Source organism: Mastomys coucha, unplaced genomic scaffold (assembly GCF_008632895.1).
Source record: "Mastomys coucha isolate ucsf_1 unplaced genomic scaffold, UCSF_Mcou_1 pScaffold21, whole genome shotgun sequence".
NCBI classification, from domain to species: domain Eukaryota; kingdom Metazoa; phylum Chordata; class Mammalia; order Rodentia; family Muridae; genus Mastomys; species Mastomys coucha.
In genome coordinates this window covers 175,310,601-175,323,613 of record NW_022196904.1, presented here as the reverse complement: position 1 = coordinate 175,323,613, position 13,013 = coordinate 175,310,601, and the positions used below count along the sequence as shown (strand labels likewise).

The following is a 13,013-nucleotide window of genomic DNA, read 5'->3' as shown; positions in this document are numbered from 1 at the left end:
ATAGTCACTTTTCTTACTTTAATGTGTTGTTGTTAATGTTAGGGATGGAACACAGGACCCTGCACATGCCAAGCAAATGGTCTACCATTGGGTTACATCCTCAGCCCTAGTTAAGCATGTTTGAGTCATGGGTCTTTTGATAAGTCAGTAAAACTTTATGCAATCTTTTCTCCAGAAAAATCATATCAATACAAGTCAGAGGATTTTTCTTTCCTGTAAGATGTAAGAAATAGATCTTGAGCATTAATTATTGTAGTATAGAATTTGTTGACTGTAAACTATTTAGAAGAATACACATACATCCTGGGTCTGTTTGAGAGTTAAGTCAGATGGTAACAGAGACTTTAGTAAGTACTAGGTAGGTACGGTAATTGTCCGATGATAGCTCTCCACTTTCATATTATCAAAACCCTCATTAATTAGACTTTTGCCAAATGAGCAGTAATATAAAAATGGTGTTTTGGAATATCTCATATGAAGAATTCGTTCTAATTAGAAAAACAATAACCCAAGTACAGACATCATGGTAATATCTTAGAATACTCACTGGTAGAAGTAGTTCCAGTGTTTCATACATACCTTTGAGGGCAAGAGGCAGGACATGAAATGATTTACTTGATTGCTGTATCGGCTGCTGATGGTGCCCAAAGCAACAGGAATAATATTTTCTACTTTGAGGGAGCTTTCCATTTCAAGAGAGATGGTCATAGGAACAAAGTACAGCTGTGCATAGTGGTATATGCTTGCAATCGTAGTACCATGGGTTCTGAAGCAAGAGGATTTTGAGTTTGAGTCCCGACTGGGTGGCCTTCATATTGTGCTCAAGGCCAGTGTCAGTTACATAAGAAGACCCTGTCTCAGAAATAAACATAAGTACAGTTTGATACCCTAGACACTGAAAGATGTCTTAGGGTTTTATTGCTGTGAAGAGACACCATGACCAAGGCAGCTTTTAAAAAGCAAAAAGTTTATTTGGGGCTGGTTTCAGAGATTAGTCCATTACATCATAGCGGCATACAGGCAGACGTGGAGCTAAGAGTTTGACATCTTGATCCACAGACAGCAGAAGGGGACTGTGTCCGATATTGGATGCAGCTTGAGATAGGAGACATTAAAGCCAACTCCCACAGTGACACACTTCTTCCAACAAGGCCACAAGCACTCCTGCAAGGCCATGTCTTTTAACAGTGCCACTTTCTGTGGGTCAAGCATTCACACACATCAGTCTATGGAGGCCAAACCTATTCAAACCATCACATCAGAGAACTTTGCCTAGGGGTGATTGAAAAACCTAGTTCCATGTAATCCATTAAAGAAAGAATATAGAAGCCAGGCATGGTGGGAACACCTGGGAGAGTGAGGCAGGAGGACTGCCTTCAGTTTAAAGCCACTGTGGGCCATAGAATGAGACCCTTTATTAAAAAAAAAAAAAAAAAAAGTATATGGACTAGAGATATAACTTAGTGACAGCCTACATGGCCAAGGCCCTAGGTTCTACCCTTGGTTCTACAGGGTAGTTCTGCACACTGAAAACAATCATGGGTAGAGTGGGGCTTGGGATTGCAGGAAATGCATCTACTAACTGAATACCGATAGAGGATTTATCTAAGTTTTGGGCAAATACTGTGCTCTTTGATGTAATGGACTTGAACTTGTACAAATTTTAGTATTCTCTACGGGTCCCAGAGGCTGTGATCTGCATATTGAGGAGCAACTCCAGTTTGTTCATATACATTGATAATGCTGCATCTATTAGTCCTTTTGCTTGGAGAATCATGATTCAAATTAGGAATACAATTTAAAAGCTCCAAAAAGTAAAGAAATTAATGTTTTCAAACTTTATTCCTGCCTCATTTTTCCAAATACCATGGACAAGTAGACTGATATTACTATACCTAATGTGTTAGTTACGGTTTTATTGCTATGAAGAGACAATGTGACCAAGGCAGCTCTTATAAAGGACAACACTTAATTGAGGCTGGCTTACAGTTTCAGAGGTTTAGTCAGTTATCACTTGGTGAGACATGGTGGCATGCAGGCAGGCGATGTGCTGGAGAAGGAGCTGTGAATTCTATATCTTGACCCAAAGACAGCACGGAGAGACTGTGTCCCACAGTGGCTGTAGCTTGAGCTCAGGAGACCTTAAAGCTTGCCCCTATAGTGACACACTTCTTCCAGCAAGGCCATACCTAATAAATTGTGCCACTCTCTATGGCCTAGCATTGAAACACATGAGTCTATGGGGATCTTCACACTTAGTCTCATTTAAAAACAAAAAAATCTTTGTTGTTGTTGTTGTTGTTGTTATTTGGCAACTATAAAGTCCCCCCAAAATGTTTTCTTTTAAAAGATTGAGTTTCTTGGAGTAGGTGAATGTTACGGTAAATATTTAAAATGACCCACCACCTCTCCAAGCTCCATCCAGCTACTCTTTCCCCGCCAACTCTCCGGTGGGGCTGGAGCTCCCTTTGCTGCCACGCCAGCCCCACGCACCAACAGTCCACCCTGTGTTCACCAGCACCCAGCAACCCAGCAGAAACAAAACTCTAGAAGCGTATAATTAACCAATCAGTTTTATATACCGATAAATTCTCAATTCACAAGATGCCAATACAATAATTTCAAAACCAATTGATGATAATAAAAGCTGCCTACCTAGATTAGACATATTTTCCCAATTATTCTAACCTTTATGATATCGTAACTACCTTTGGCTATTTAAAACCATGTGGGATCAGAATCTACTTCCTGCCTGTCCACCTCCATCTTGGCTTCCCCTTCCTGAGACACCCTATGTCTCTGCAACTCTTAGCTCTGTCTCCCTTTTCCCTCTCTAGTCACAGGCCTCCTGCTGCATTAATATTTTAATGTAATTAGACAGGGAAAATCCTGCCTCAGGTGAAATATAAACTAAGGAGTTGAAGGATCTCTTGTGATTATGACCTATATCAAATAGAAAATTTTCTGCCTCATTCATATTAGAATTTAGGGCCTATTATCTTTGTTGTGATAACACTTTATATAGGATGTAACTATTATCAGATACCTGTCTGTTTAAGACAAAACTGAAAGGTGTGAGCCTGGTGGTAAAGCTAACTTGTAGTCTCTCTTAGCCCCAAACTGTTTTACCTTTTAGCTTTCTTCCTCCTCCTGGTTCCTAGTTCAGACTGTTCCCTAAGCTAAGTTTTGCTCCCCGCTTCTCCTTTCCTTTGGCCCTGGGTACTGTTCTCACTAATCACACAGCTTTTACCACACCTTTGGCTTGCATCAGAGATGTCACATTTGTAAAGCTCTTTAGAGTTTTTAACATAGTATAGTCTCTTTTTGTTCTGACTGCATTGTTTGTGTTGCCGGGATATTATACCTGGCTGTCTCTTTCCTCTGATGTGCATGGGATAGTTTAATTTTCAGTTAGAATCAGTGACATTACTAGTTTCAGGCAAGAGGTCTTTGGCTTGATTATAGATGTGTGAACTGATGTACCGTGGATGATTTTCCATGTCATTTGAAATGTAAAGATTGGCATCTAGTTTTAGAGGGTTTTGTTTGGTTTTGTTATACAGTAGATCTGGTCATATGAAAATTATTTATTTTGTTTTGAGGCTAGGGAGCCCTGAATTATCTTCTTCATTCTGTGCTAGAGTTTAGGGCCCTAGCTTGTTGTTTTGACTTAACTTGAGAAAGGATTTGTTGGGGAAATGGAATTTTGATATGTTTCTATTAGTATGTTGGAGACAATATTCTAAAGTATTAAGTAGTATATCTAATCTTCTGAAGAGATCTATTGTAGGATCTGCCTCAGTCAGTTTTTCCTTATGTTCTATGGGGTATTTGACAGTCAGTTTCAAATCATTGGTATAATAGTATTATGGTTCATGTAACTAACATTGGCTAAAGAGAGCTGTGGATGGTAGTTTAGTTAAGCTAAAAAGAATATTATTTCCTTGGGTTGACTTTTTTTATTGTAAGTAAACCTGTAGAAGAACCTAATTTATTTATATTTTCTATTTTGACAGGAACTTGATCTCAAAATAGCAATTAAGTCTTGTCGCTTAGAGCTAAGTACCAAAAACAGAGAGCGATGGTGCCATGAAATCCAGATCATGAAAAAGTAAGTGTGTGCTATGACTTAGCTTCTTCAGTTCTACAGCTCAGACAGCTGGCAGGAGTCCACTTTTCTTAAGACCTCTTTGGGAATGTGATTTTGTCATTAAATATGTGTGTTTTATTTTAGACAATCTGTCACATTATGGGTAAGGAAGTTATAGTTTATATTAGCTAGATAACACTCTCGACCTGGCTCTTTAAATGTTTCTTTTGAATATTGGGCAACTTTGTGACATATATACAAATTTCTTTTTGTACTTAACTTTTATTAAATAATGTATCCATTGTTTTATAGATAGTTATCCCAAAATTTTATAGCTCAAAACTGAATACTTAGTATCTGTAGTTTGTGATTGAGTTAACTGTGGTTCCAGCTCAGGGCCTCTCCTGAGACATCGCCTTGACTTGACCAAGGCTAGAGTATTAACTTCCAGGCACACTCATGTGGCTGCTGGCCAGAGGCAACCGTCTTCAGTAAGGGCGCTTCTCTGTAGGGAAATGCACACAGTTTAATAGCATGACAACAAGCTTCCCCAGAACAATGCTCTGAACGAGAAGAGCAAGGGAAAAGCTGACATATCTCTTAAAAAGTCCCTTAGAAGTTGGATTTCATTTCCCACTGCGTTCTGTTAGAAATGAGTCACTAAGAAGAGGGCATGTGCTTAAGGAGAAGAGAATTGAGGTTTTGAAAGGACAGTGGGTAATTTTAACTTTAATAGTGTCCTTCCACCAGTAATACTCTTGCCAGATTATTTTTGTAGTTGTCAGCACACCTCTGTTTTAGGCATTGCCTTGCTTTGTAGCTAAGAGAGAAGCAGCACAGTCACACGGCTGGTGCTGGAATTGAAATGAGCATTTTCTGACTTGAGTTTTGGGTTCAACTCACTTTATTTTGACTTTCAAGCTTGACAAAGTGGCAGAGTCACCAGGAAAACCAAATAATGTTAATTTTCAGATCCTGTACTCAGCACTAGTTTCTTTAGCTCCTGGGACTGGAGACGCTGTATTGTTTTAGGGCTCTATTGCATTGTGATGAGGAGCTCAGAGATTAAGATTGTTATGTTAAAACCCAACCAACCAACCTAGAAGAAATGGGGCTGAAGAAAGAGATAAGCTGTTAAGAGCACTTATTCCTCTTGTACAAGACCCAGGTTGATTTTCAGTTTCTAGTTCCCAGATAGTAGCTTATATATACCCATCTGTAACTCAATTTCCAGGGGATCCAGTGCTCTTTTCTAACATTAAAAAAAAAAATTAAGAACTGTTGAAGTCAGTAAATAATGTGATTCATAATTATTGAAACAAACTTATTTGTATTTAAATTTTAAACTGGAAGGAAATCTGTTCAGATTTTTAGTATTCCTCAGGGTCATATTTAAGTCTTCATTGACAACCTACTTGCCACATGATCTTACGTTACCTAACCAATTTGTGCTTTGGTTTTCTCATGAATGATACCATTAACAAATATTAAGATTATTGTGGGGGGCTGGAGAGATAGCTCAGCGGTTAAGAGCACTGACTGCTTTTTCAGAGGTCCTGAGTTCAAATCCTAGCAACCACATGGTGGCTCACAACCATCCGTAACAACATCTGACACCTTTTTCTGGAGTATCTTAAGACAGCTACAGTGTACTTACAAATAATAAATAAACAAATCTTACAAAAAAAGATTATTGTGACAGGTGATTTAGATGATATATGTAAGGAGCATATTGCTTGGCACACAGAAATGTAATAGTAACAGTGATGGTATTTTTCTTATAAATTCATTTGTTTTATAAATCAGACAATTCAGAAATTAATAGCCTTTTAGCTAAGATTAACTGCAGTACAGTCAAAATTTAGAGTTTTATAAATAAAACCAATCTTATCTCACTAGTTATTTAATCCAGTCCCTCTTCATTGGAAAACACTTTTTTATTGTAATGTTTTTTTCCTTGTTAGGTTGAACCATGCAAATGTTGTAAAGGCCTGTGATGTTCCTGAGGAATTGAATTTTTTAATTAACGATGTGCCTCTTCTAGCAATGGAGTACTGTTCTGGAGGGGACCTCCGGAAGGTAGTGTGGATGTTTTGAGATACTGAGATAGTAAATCACAAACTTTAGCAGTTTCTGAGTCTTATATGATACAGTCATTGAGAATAAGGATAGACATTGTAATCCTGCCACCGGTTCTGTAAATACACTTTTATTGGAACACAGCGTGTTTATGGCTGCTTATGAACAGCTATAGATTTGAGTAGTGGAACAGAGATTATATGACTTCCATAGCTTGAAGTACTTAATATTTGACTCTACAGAAAATATTTGTTAACTTTTGTCTTAATGATTTCTATTGCTGTGATAAAGAACACAAACAAAAGCAACCTGGGAAAATAAAAGTTGGTATGTGTCAGTACATATAAAAGTTGATATGTGATCACAGTCCATCCTTGAGGCAAAAAAGCAAGGCAGGAACCAAAGTGGCAGCCATGAAGGAACACTGCTTATTGGCTTGTTCTTCATAGCCTGTTATGCCTGCTTGCTTATACAGTCCAGAACTGCGACCTGTCTGGGGTGGCATTTCCTACAGTGGGCTGGGCCCTGCTACATCAACTGCTCATCAAGAAAATGTCCTGCAGACTTGTCTACTGGCCAGGCTGGTTCAGTCATTGCCTCAAATGAGGTTTCTTCTAGCTTGTGCCAAGTTGGCAAAAACCTACTTACTATAGACATCCTAGGTGTGTTTATGTTTGGGGTTTGTTTGTTTCTTTGAGACAGGGTTTCACTGTGGACCCCCTGGTTGGCCTAAAACTCACTCTGTAGACCAGGCTTGCCTTGAGATCTGTCTGCTTCTACCTGAGTGCTGGGATTAAAGGCATGTGCCACCATGCTTGGCCTAGAACATGCTTTTTTTTTTTTTTTTTTTTTTTTTTTTTTAATTGTTTCCATGCTGGTCATTTTAAATAAAAGTATCAACATTTGTGGGGCTTATTAAAACATTGTCTTTTGTATTATAATCATTCTTTCTATTTGATTTTAAATATATGTCTTTGTCAACATTTTCAATTTCAAATGCTATTGCCCTTGTCTTTACTATTACTACTATTTCTTCTTCTTCTTCTTCTTCTTCTTCTTCTTCTTCTTCTTCTTCTTCTTCTTCTTCTTCTTCTTCTTCTTCCTATTATTATTATTATTATTATTTAATATTTTTCTTTTTTCTACACTTATCTTCTTATGATCTTCCTTATTAAAATGTATTCAACTTCAGTATGGATTTCGTGATTGTTTTTTACCCTTATATCTCTTGTCATTGTTACAATTTTTGAAACAGACTTTCAGGGTAGCCCATACTAGCCTTGAGCTTATGGTCCTGTTTCATCTTCCCATGTGCTGGCCTTATAGACACCACTATGCTCAGTCCTTATAATTTCTTTATTATTACTTGAATATTCTCTGACACTATAGTGATTGATGATTTTGCTGTTGCTACTAGGCAATAGTAGACTTTTTTTTCTTTTTTCTTTAGCTACTCAACAAACCAGAAAATTGTTGTGGACTTAAAGAAAGCCAGATACTTTCTTTACTGAGTGACATAGGTATGTAACTAATATTAAAATATCATTGCAATTTAATGCCCTTTTGGTCCACAGAAACTTCTGTATACTACTTAGAAGTGAAAGAGAACTGTTTATATACTTTACAAAGCTTATGGATTTTTATCATCTCTAAAATATTAGAAATATCCGTTTCTTACGATGCTAATGAAAACTAGTACATTTTGGCATTTGTTTCTATATGAGGAGGTTTTGTTTGTTGTTTAGTTTTGGCTATGTATCGTTGTCTAATAGATGTTACAATGATAACAAAAGTAGTATGAAACAGTATTCATTTCGTCCCCTCTCCTATTCCCCCCAACGCTGATATAGTAGTTTTGTTTATAGAGGAATTATATTTTTAGGAGGATAGGTCCTCAAGTTACCTTGAGATGAATTACTACTGAAAAAAAAAATCCCTAAAATAACCATGATCTAGACCTTTAGAGAAACCTCAAAAACCAAAAACTAATTTCCCTATGTGTTTTGGTGTTGCTTCGGGCAGTAAAGTCTAGTTTAAGAATGTGACTTAGGGGTTACAGGCATTTCCTCAAAAATTGATCATTCCATTTGCTTTTAATATTGACTCCAATAAATTAAATGAGTATATATTATAATTTTTCAGTGTTTATTTGATGTTATTGAACTTCTGGTGAAGAAAATCTGAACTACTCTAATGATAATGCAACTGTGATAGATTATATAAATGTGGGAGGGTGTGGGGGTGTTGTGGTGTGTGTGGTACATGGGAGTGATTGTTGGTGCACATTCACAGGAGCATGCATCTGGAGGCAAGGACAGGATAACTTGATTGCTTTGAGACAGGCTCTCTGACTCAGCTCCTGAGATTTGCCTCTCCCCACTTTTAACCCTGCTGGGGTTATTGTTACACAAAGTCATACTTGACTTTTTTATGTGGGTGGTGGGGGTTTGAACTCAGGTCCTCATGCTCTCATAGCATTCGCTTTTATCCACTGAGCCATCTCCATAATGACTCTGGGCATAAATTTTGCATCAGTGTAGATCTATACAAAATGTGAGCTAAAAACTGAGAAACAACTGTGTTGCTCATCTCTGGACTAGACATTGTAGCACACACCTATTATCCTAACATTGGGAAACAGAGGTAGAAGGATCTCTGTGAGATCAAGACCAGCAGGCTAGCCAAGGCTATATAGTGAGACCCTGTCTAAAGAAAGCTGAGTAAGCTGGAACATGCCTACAATCTCAGCACTTGGGAAGTAGAACAAGAGGATTAAGAATTAGAAGTGATCCTCAGCTACATAGGGATTCCATGACAGACAAAGCACAGGAGACTCTGTCTCAAAACACTAGCAAGAGAAAAAAAATGTGATACGATTTTTTAAACAGTTTTTTCTGTTACTTCACAATACACTTGAAATTTTATTTAGGATCTGGGATCCGATATTTGCATGAAAACAAAATTATACATCGAGATCTAAAACCTGAAAATATAGTTCTTCAAGATGTTGGTGGGAAGGTAGGTGAAACCTGGAGAATGTTCATGCTTATTGTTATAATCTCCCTGATACATTAAGTCCTTAGGAACTCTAGTGCCCTTACTAATTATATACACGTAGTACTTTATAATTTTTCTCTTGCAGTCTTCACTGAATTAAACTGTAGAGCTTTTTAATTCTACATTTATTTATTGTTATTGTTGTTGTTCTAGATATATTGTTGTTGTTACTGTTGTTATTTTATGTGTATGTGTACCACATACGGTGCTTGTGGAGGACATAAGAGGAGGGCATCAGAGTCCGTGGGTCTAGAATTACAGATGGCTGTGAGCCATTATGTAAGTGATTGGAGTCAAACTCAAGTTCTCTACAAGAGCAGCAGGTGCTTGTAACTGCTTGGCTAACTGTCTAGCCCCTGAACTGTAGTTTTGTGAATACATTTTTTTTCTTCTCTATGGAACAGTGGCTCTTTAGAGAAACAACTTGGTTGCTCATCTCTGGACTAGGAATGTTGACCTAATTGTGTAGGAAACTGCCAGAGATTAAATAACTTGATCAAGGTTATATGGTTAGCCAGACATACTACCTGACATCTGTGATAACAGCTTTTGGGAGGTTGAGGCAGGAGGCTTGGTGTAGGTTTGATGCCAACTTGGGTTACAGTGTGAGACCCTGTCTCAAAAATTAGCAACAGAAAGATTACACGTCTAAGTAGTGGCCAGGCTGTCAGACTTAACACTGTCGTCTCAGAGCCCAGGGGCTTTACCATCCTCTCTCCAGTTTGTAAAAACATTGGTATCTTTTTTTTTTCTTTTTAATTATAATTACTTTATTTTGTGTACATGCGTGCATGCATGTGCTGTAGCTTGTATTCAGGTAACAGGACAACCTGCAGGAGTTAGTTTTCCTCCTCTCATGTGGAACCTGGGATTCAAACTCAGGTCCTCAGACTTGGTGTCAGGCGCCTCTGTCAGCCGAGCCCTCTCAGTAGTTCACCTTTTTACTTTTTGCTATGCTTAGACCCTTATATATGCAATGGGAGCAATGTGTCACTAAACTACACCCCCAGCCTACCTTCCCTTTACAGATATTTCAACAAGTTAATACATAATATGTCTTATTATTCACAGATAATACATAAAATAATTGATTTGGGTTATGCCAAAGATGTTGATCAAGGAAGTCTCTGTACATCTTTTGTGGGAACATTGCAGTATTTGGTGAGACAATATTTCTTTGATTTGATTATTTAAAATTCTCCTTGTTATTTCTTAAGTAGTTCAAAACAATAGTAGCTCTTTTCTTTCAATGTTGGCACTTAAAGCAATTTCTATTTTAAGGCCCCAGAGCTCTTTGAAAATAAGCCGTACACAGCCACTGTGGATTATTGGAGCTTTGGGACCATGGTGTTTGAATGTATTGCTGGATATAGGCCTTTTTTACATCATCTGCAGCCATTTACCTGGTAAGAAATGATGAGAACTTTGGCATAATTAATGGTAATGGAAAAATTTTGGTTGTTTTTCTATTTCTTTCTATAGTGGTGAAATTATCTTTTAACTCAGAATTGAATGAGATTACATGATGAGAAACCTAGAGAGTATTTGTGAGAATCAGGTTGTCAACTAATGTATCTGGTTTGTATAGGCATGAGAAGATTAAAAAGAAAGATCCAAAGTGTATATTTGCATGTGAAGAGATGACTGGAGAAGTTCGGTTTAGTAGCCATTTACCTCAGCCAAACAGCCTTTGTAGGTAAGTGGAAGATGAGACAAGTTTTGAGGGTGGTTGTCTGTGTTATTCAGTAGACCTTTTCATGAGGGTAAGAGCCTTGTCTGTCTGTCACATGAGGTGCATGCTGGGCTGGTGGAGGAGAGTGTTTAGTGTGACTGAGAAACTGAACTTTAAGTAAGTAGTAAATATAAATAGCACTGTGATTGGTGATTATCCTGTTGAATAACACAGATGTGGAACTGAGAGTATTGCCAATCAACGGGTTACCTTAGAAGCTGTGAAAGCCCAAGGAATAAGGAATTAAATGGCTTCCCTGCAGATGATATGTTGGACTCATTTTTGGAATTGCCAGTCACAGAGTGATGCAGGGAGTGTGGCTGTTTTTTATGGAAGAAATTTTGTTTCTTGTCATTACATGAATTATTTGAAAGTAAGAGATAAACTGGTACTAATAAGTCATGGCAAGACAGTGGACAACCTGTAAAGTTGTCCATTTAGTTGGAACATAATGAGATTCACACAGTTTTTATTAATTTTTCAGTTTAATAGTAGAGCCAATGGAAAGCTGGCTACAATTGATGCTGAATTGGGATCCACAGCAGAGAGGAGGACCTATTGATCTTACTTTGAAGCAGCCAAAATGTTTTGTATTAATGGATCACATTCTCAATTTAAAGGTCAGTTTTAATGGGCTGCATTTTAGAATACCTGCATTGACTTTAACAAGTTGAAAATGAATAAATTTGTTTTAGCTATCTTTTCGTGGTATCCATTTAAAAGTGAATATTGTGTCCTTAAAGTGGATAATTTATTTCTTTAGCCAGGTTTTTCAGGTGTGTAAAAGTAACTTTTATTCACCAGGTATAATTATTGTCTTGGAGGCTTACTGCTGAAAAACTCTCCCTTTCTAGCTGTTTCTGAACTCTGGCTTGCTGGTTGAACTTAAATGTTCTGGCCCAAAGTCTTCTCTAAGTTGACTGATTCAAACTGGCTTCTTTTTGCTTCTGACTAAATTGCTCTGCTTGGTCTCAAAGTAGCTCTGGCAATCTGTTCTAATCTTCTGGCTTCTTATTCTCTGCCTCACTCTGTCTTCACCTGCAACCTATCTTTGTAGAACTGCCTAAGTAAAACTGCTTCCTCTTGCTCTCTCTCCCTCTCTTTTCTGTTTTCGTAAGACTTGGACATATCCTGTCTCTGTCTCATTCTGTCAGATCTTTCTCTGATTCATCACTTTGTCTGGCACTATATTAGATCTCACTTTCCAACATGACTGCTTCCATCTACAAACTAACTTTACCTACATTATTAGGGATTAAAGGTGTATGTATTAGGGGCATGTCTGTATTCCAGCTAGCTCATACTGGAATCCAGAGTAGGTCTGCATTCCAGCTGGAACACACAGACCTAGAAGGTCTTTGGATGTGATCTCTTGTCAGAGCAGCCATGCTACTGGGTTAAACTTCCTCTCACAGGTGTCTTTGGGATTTCCTCTTGTGACATTGATTGGTGCCATTACCACTTCATTTCTTTAGATTTAATTGTACTGGGTTTGGCTTGGTGAGGAAGGCTCCCACTTTGCTCGTATCTGTATTTTGTGATACAACTTGCAGTCAATGCAACATGAACTGCTTCTTCTGAGAAAGACTTTTTATTTCTGTGTTCAAGAAACTAACACATTTTCCTTTTGCTTGGCAAGTTACGTTTAAACTGATCTGCTTGTAACCAGCACATGACTCGAACCTGCCTCTCTTAACTTCTCCCTCCTCAGTTAGGACCGTCTTGTCACCCACTGGCTGCTCATAACAGCCAGTCCTGTGTCTATATTTATGCCTTGGCACATGCTATGCTTCTGCCCAGGATGATCTATACTCTGCACAGTTCACCTATGTTGATTGGTATATCTTCAGCTACTTTTTCCTTACGTGGTCTCTGTCACACAATTGGTCATTTAATATTCTCTATGTTTTCTAAGTATTTCTCACCTTTTATTTGCAACTTTTTATTTAGATTTTCTTCCTCAATGCTATTGTTATTTTTTGTTTTATTATTTATTTATATAATATATTCATATATTTATATGTATTTTTATATTTCTATTTTATATATTATATA

General features: G+C 37.6%; 1 protein-coding gene and 1 long non-coding RNA gene across 10 annotated transcripts in view; one reads left to right on the top strand and one right to left on the bottom strand.

Annotated features, from left to right (window-relative positions):
* The window catches only part of LOC116103888, an 87,962-nt gene that overhangs the window by 37,648 nt on the left and 37,301 nt on the right, over window positions 1-13,013 (bottom strand). The gene's annotated exons all lie outside the window — the stretch shown is intronic.
* Window positions 1-13,013, top strand: part of Chuk (component of inhibitor of nuclear factor kappa B kinase complex) — a 35,320-nt gene that overhangs the window by 806 nt on the left and 21,501 nt on the right. For all 9 annotated transcript variants that reach the window (XR_004123608.1, XR_004123610.1, XR_004123609.1 and 6 more), the window contains exons 2-9: window positions 4,017-4,111; window positions 6,055-6,169; window positions 7,620-7,689; window positions 9,099-9,187; window positions 10,298-10,387; window positions 10,508-10,632; window positions 10,815-10,922; window positions 11,443-11,578. Coding sequence is in view for 5 of the 9 variants with exons in the window: in XM_031390400.1 (XP_031246260.1) it covers window positions 4,017-4,111; window positions 6,055-6,169; window positions 7,620-7,689; window positions 9,099-9,187; window positions 10,298-10,387; window positions 10,508-10,632; window positions 10,815-10,922; window positions 11,443-11,578 (828 nt within the window). In the remaining 4 variants the exon portion in view is untranslated. The remainder of the gene's footprint in view (window positions 1-4,016; window positions 4,112-6,054; window positions 6,170-7,619; window positions 7,690-9,098; window positions 9,188-10,297; window positions 10,388-10,507; window positions 10,633-10,814; window positions 10,923-11,442; window positions 11,579-13,013) is intronic.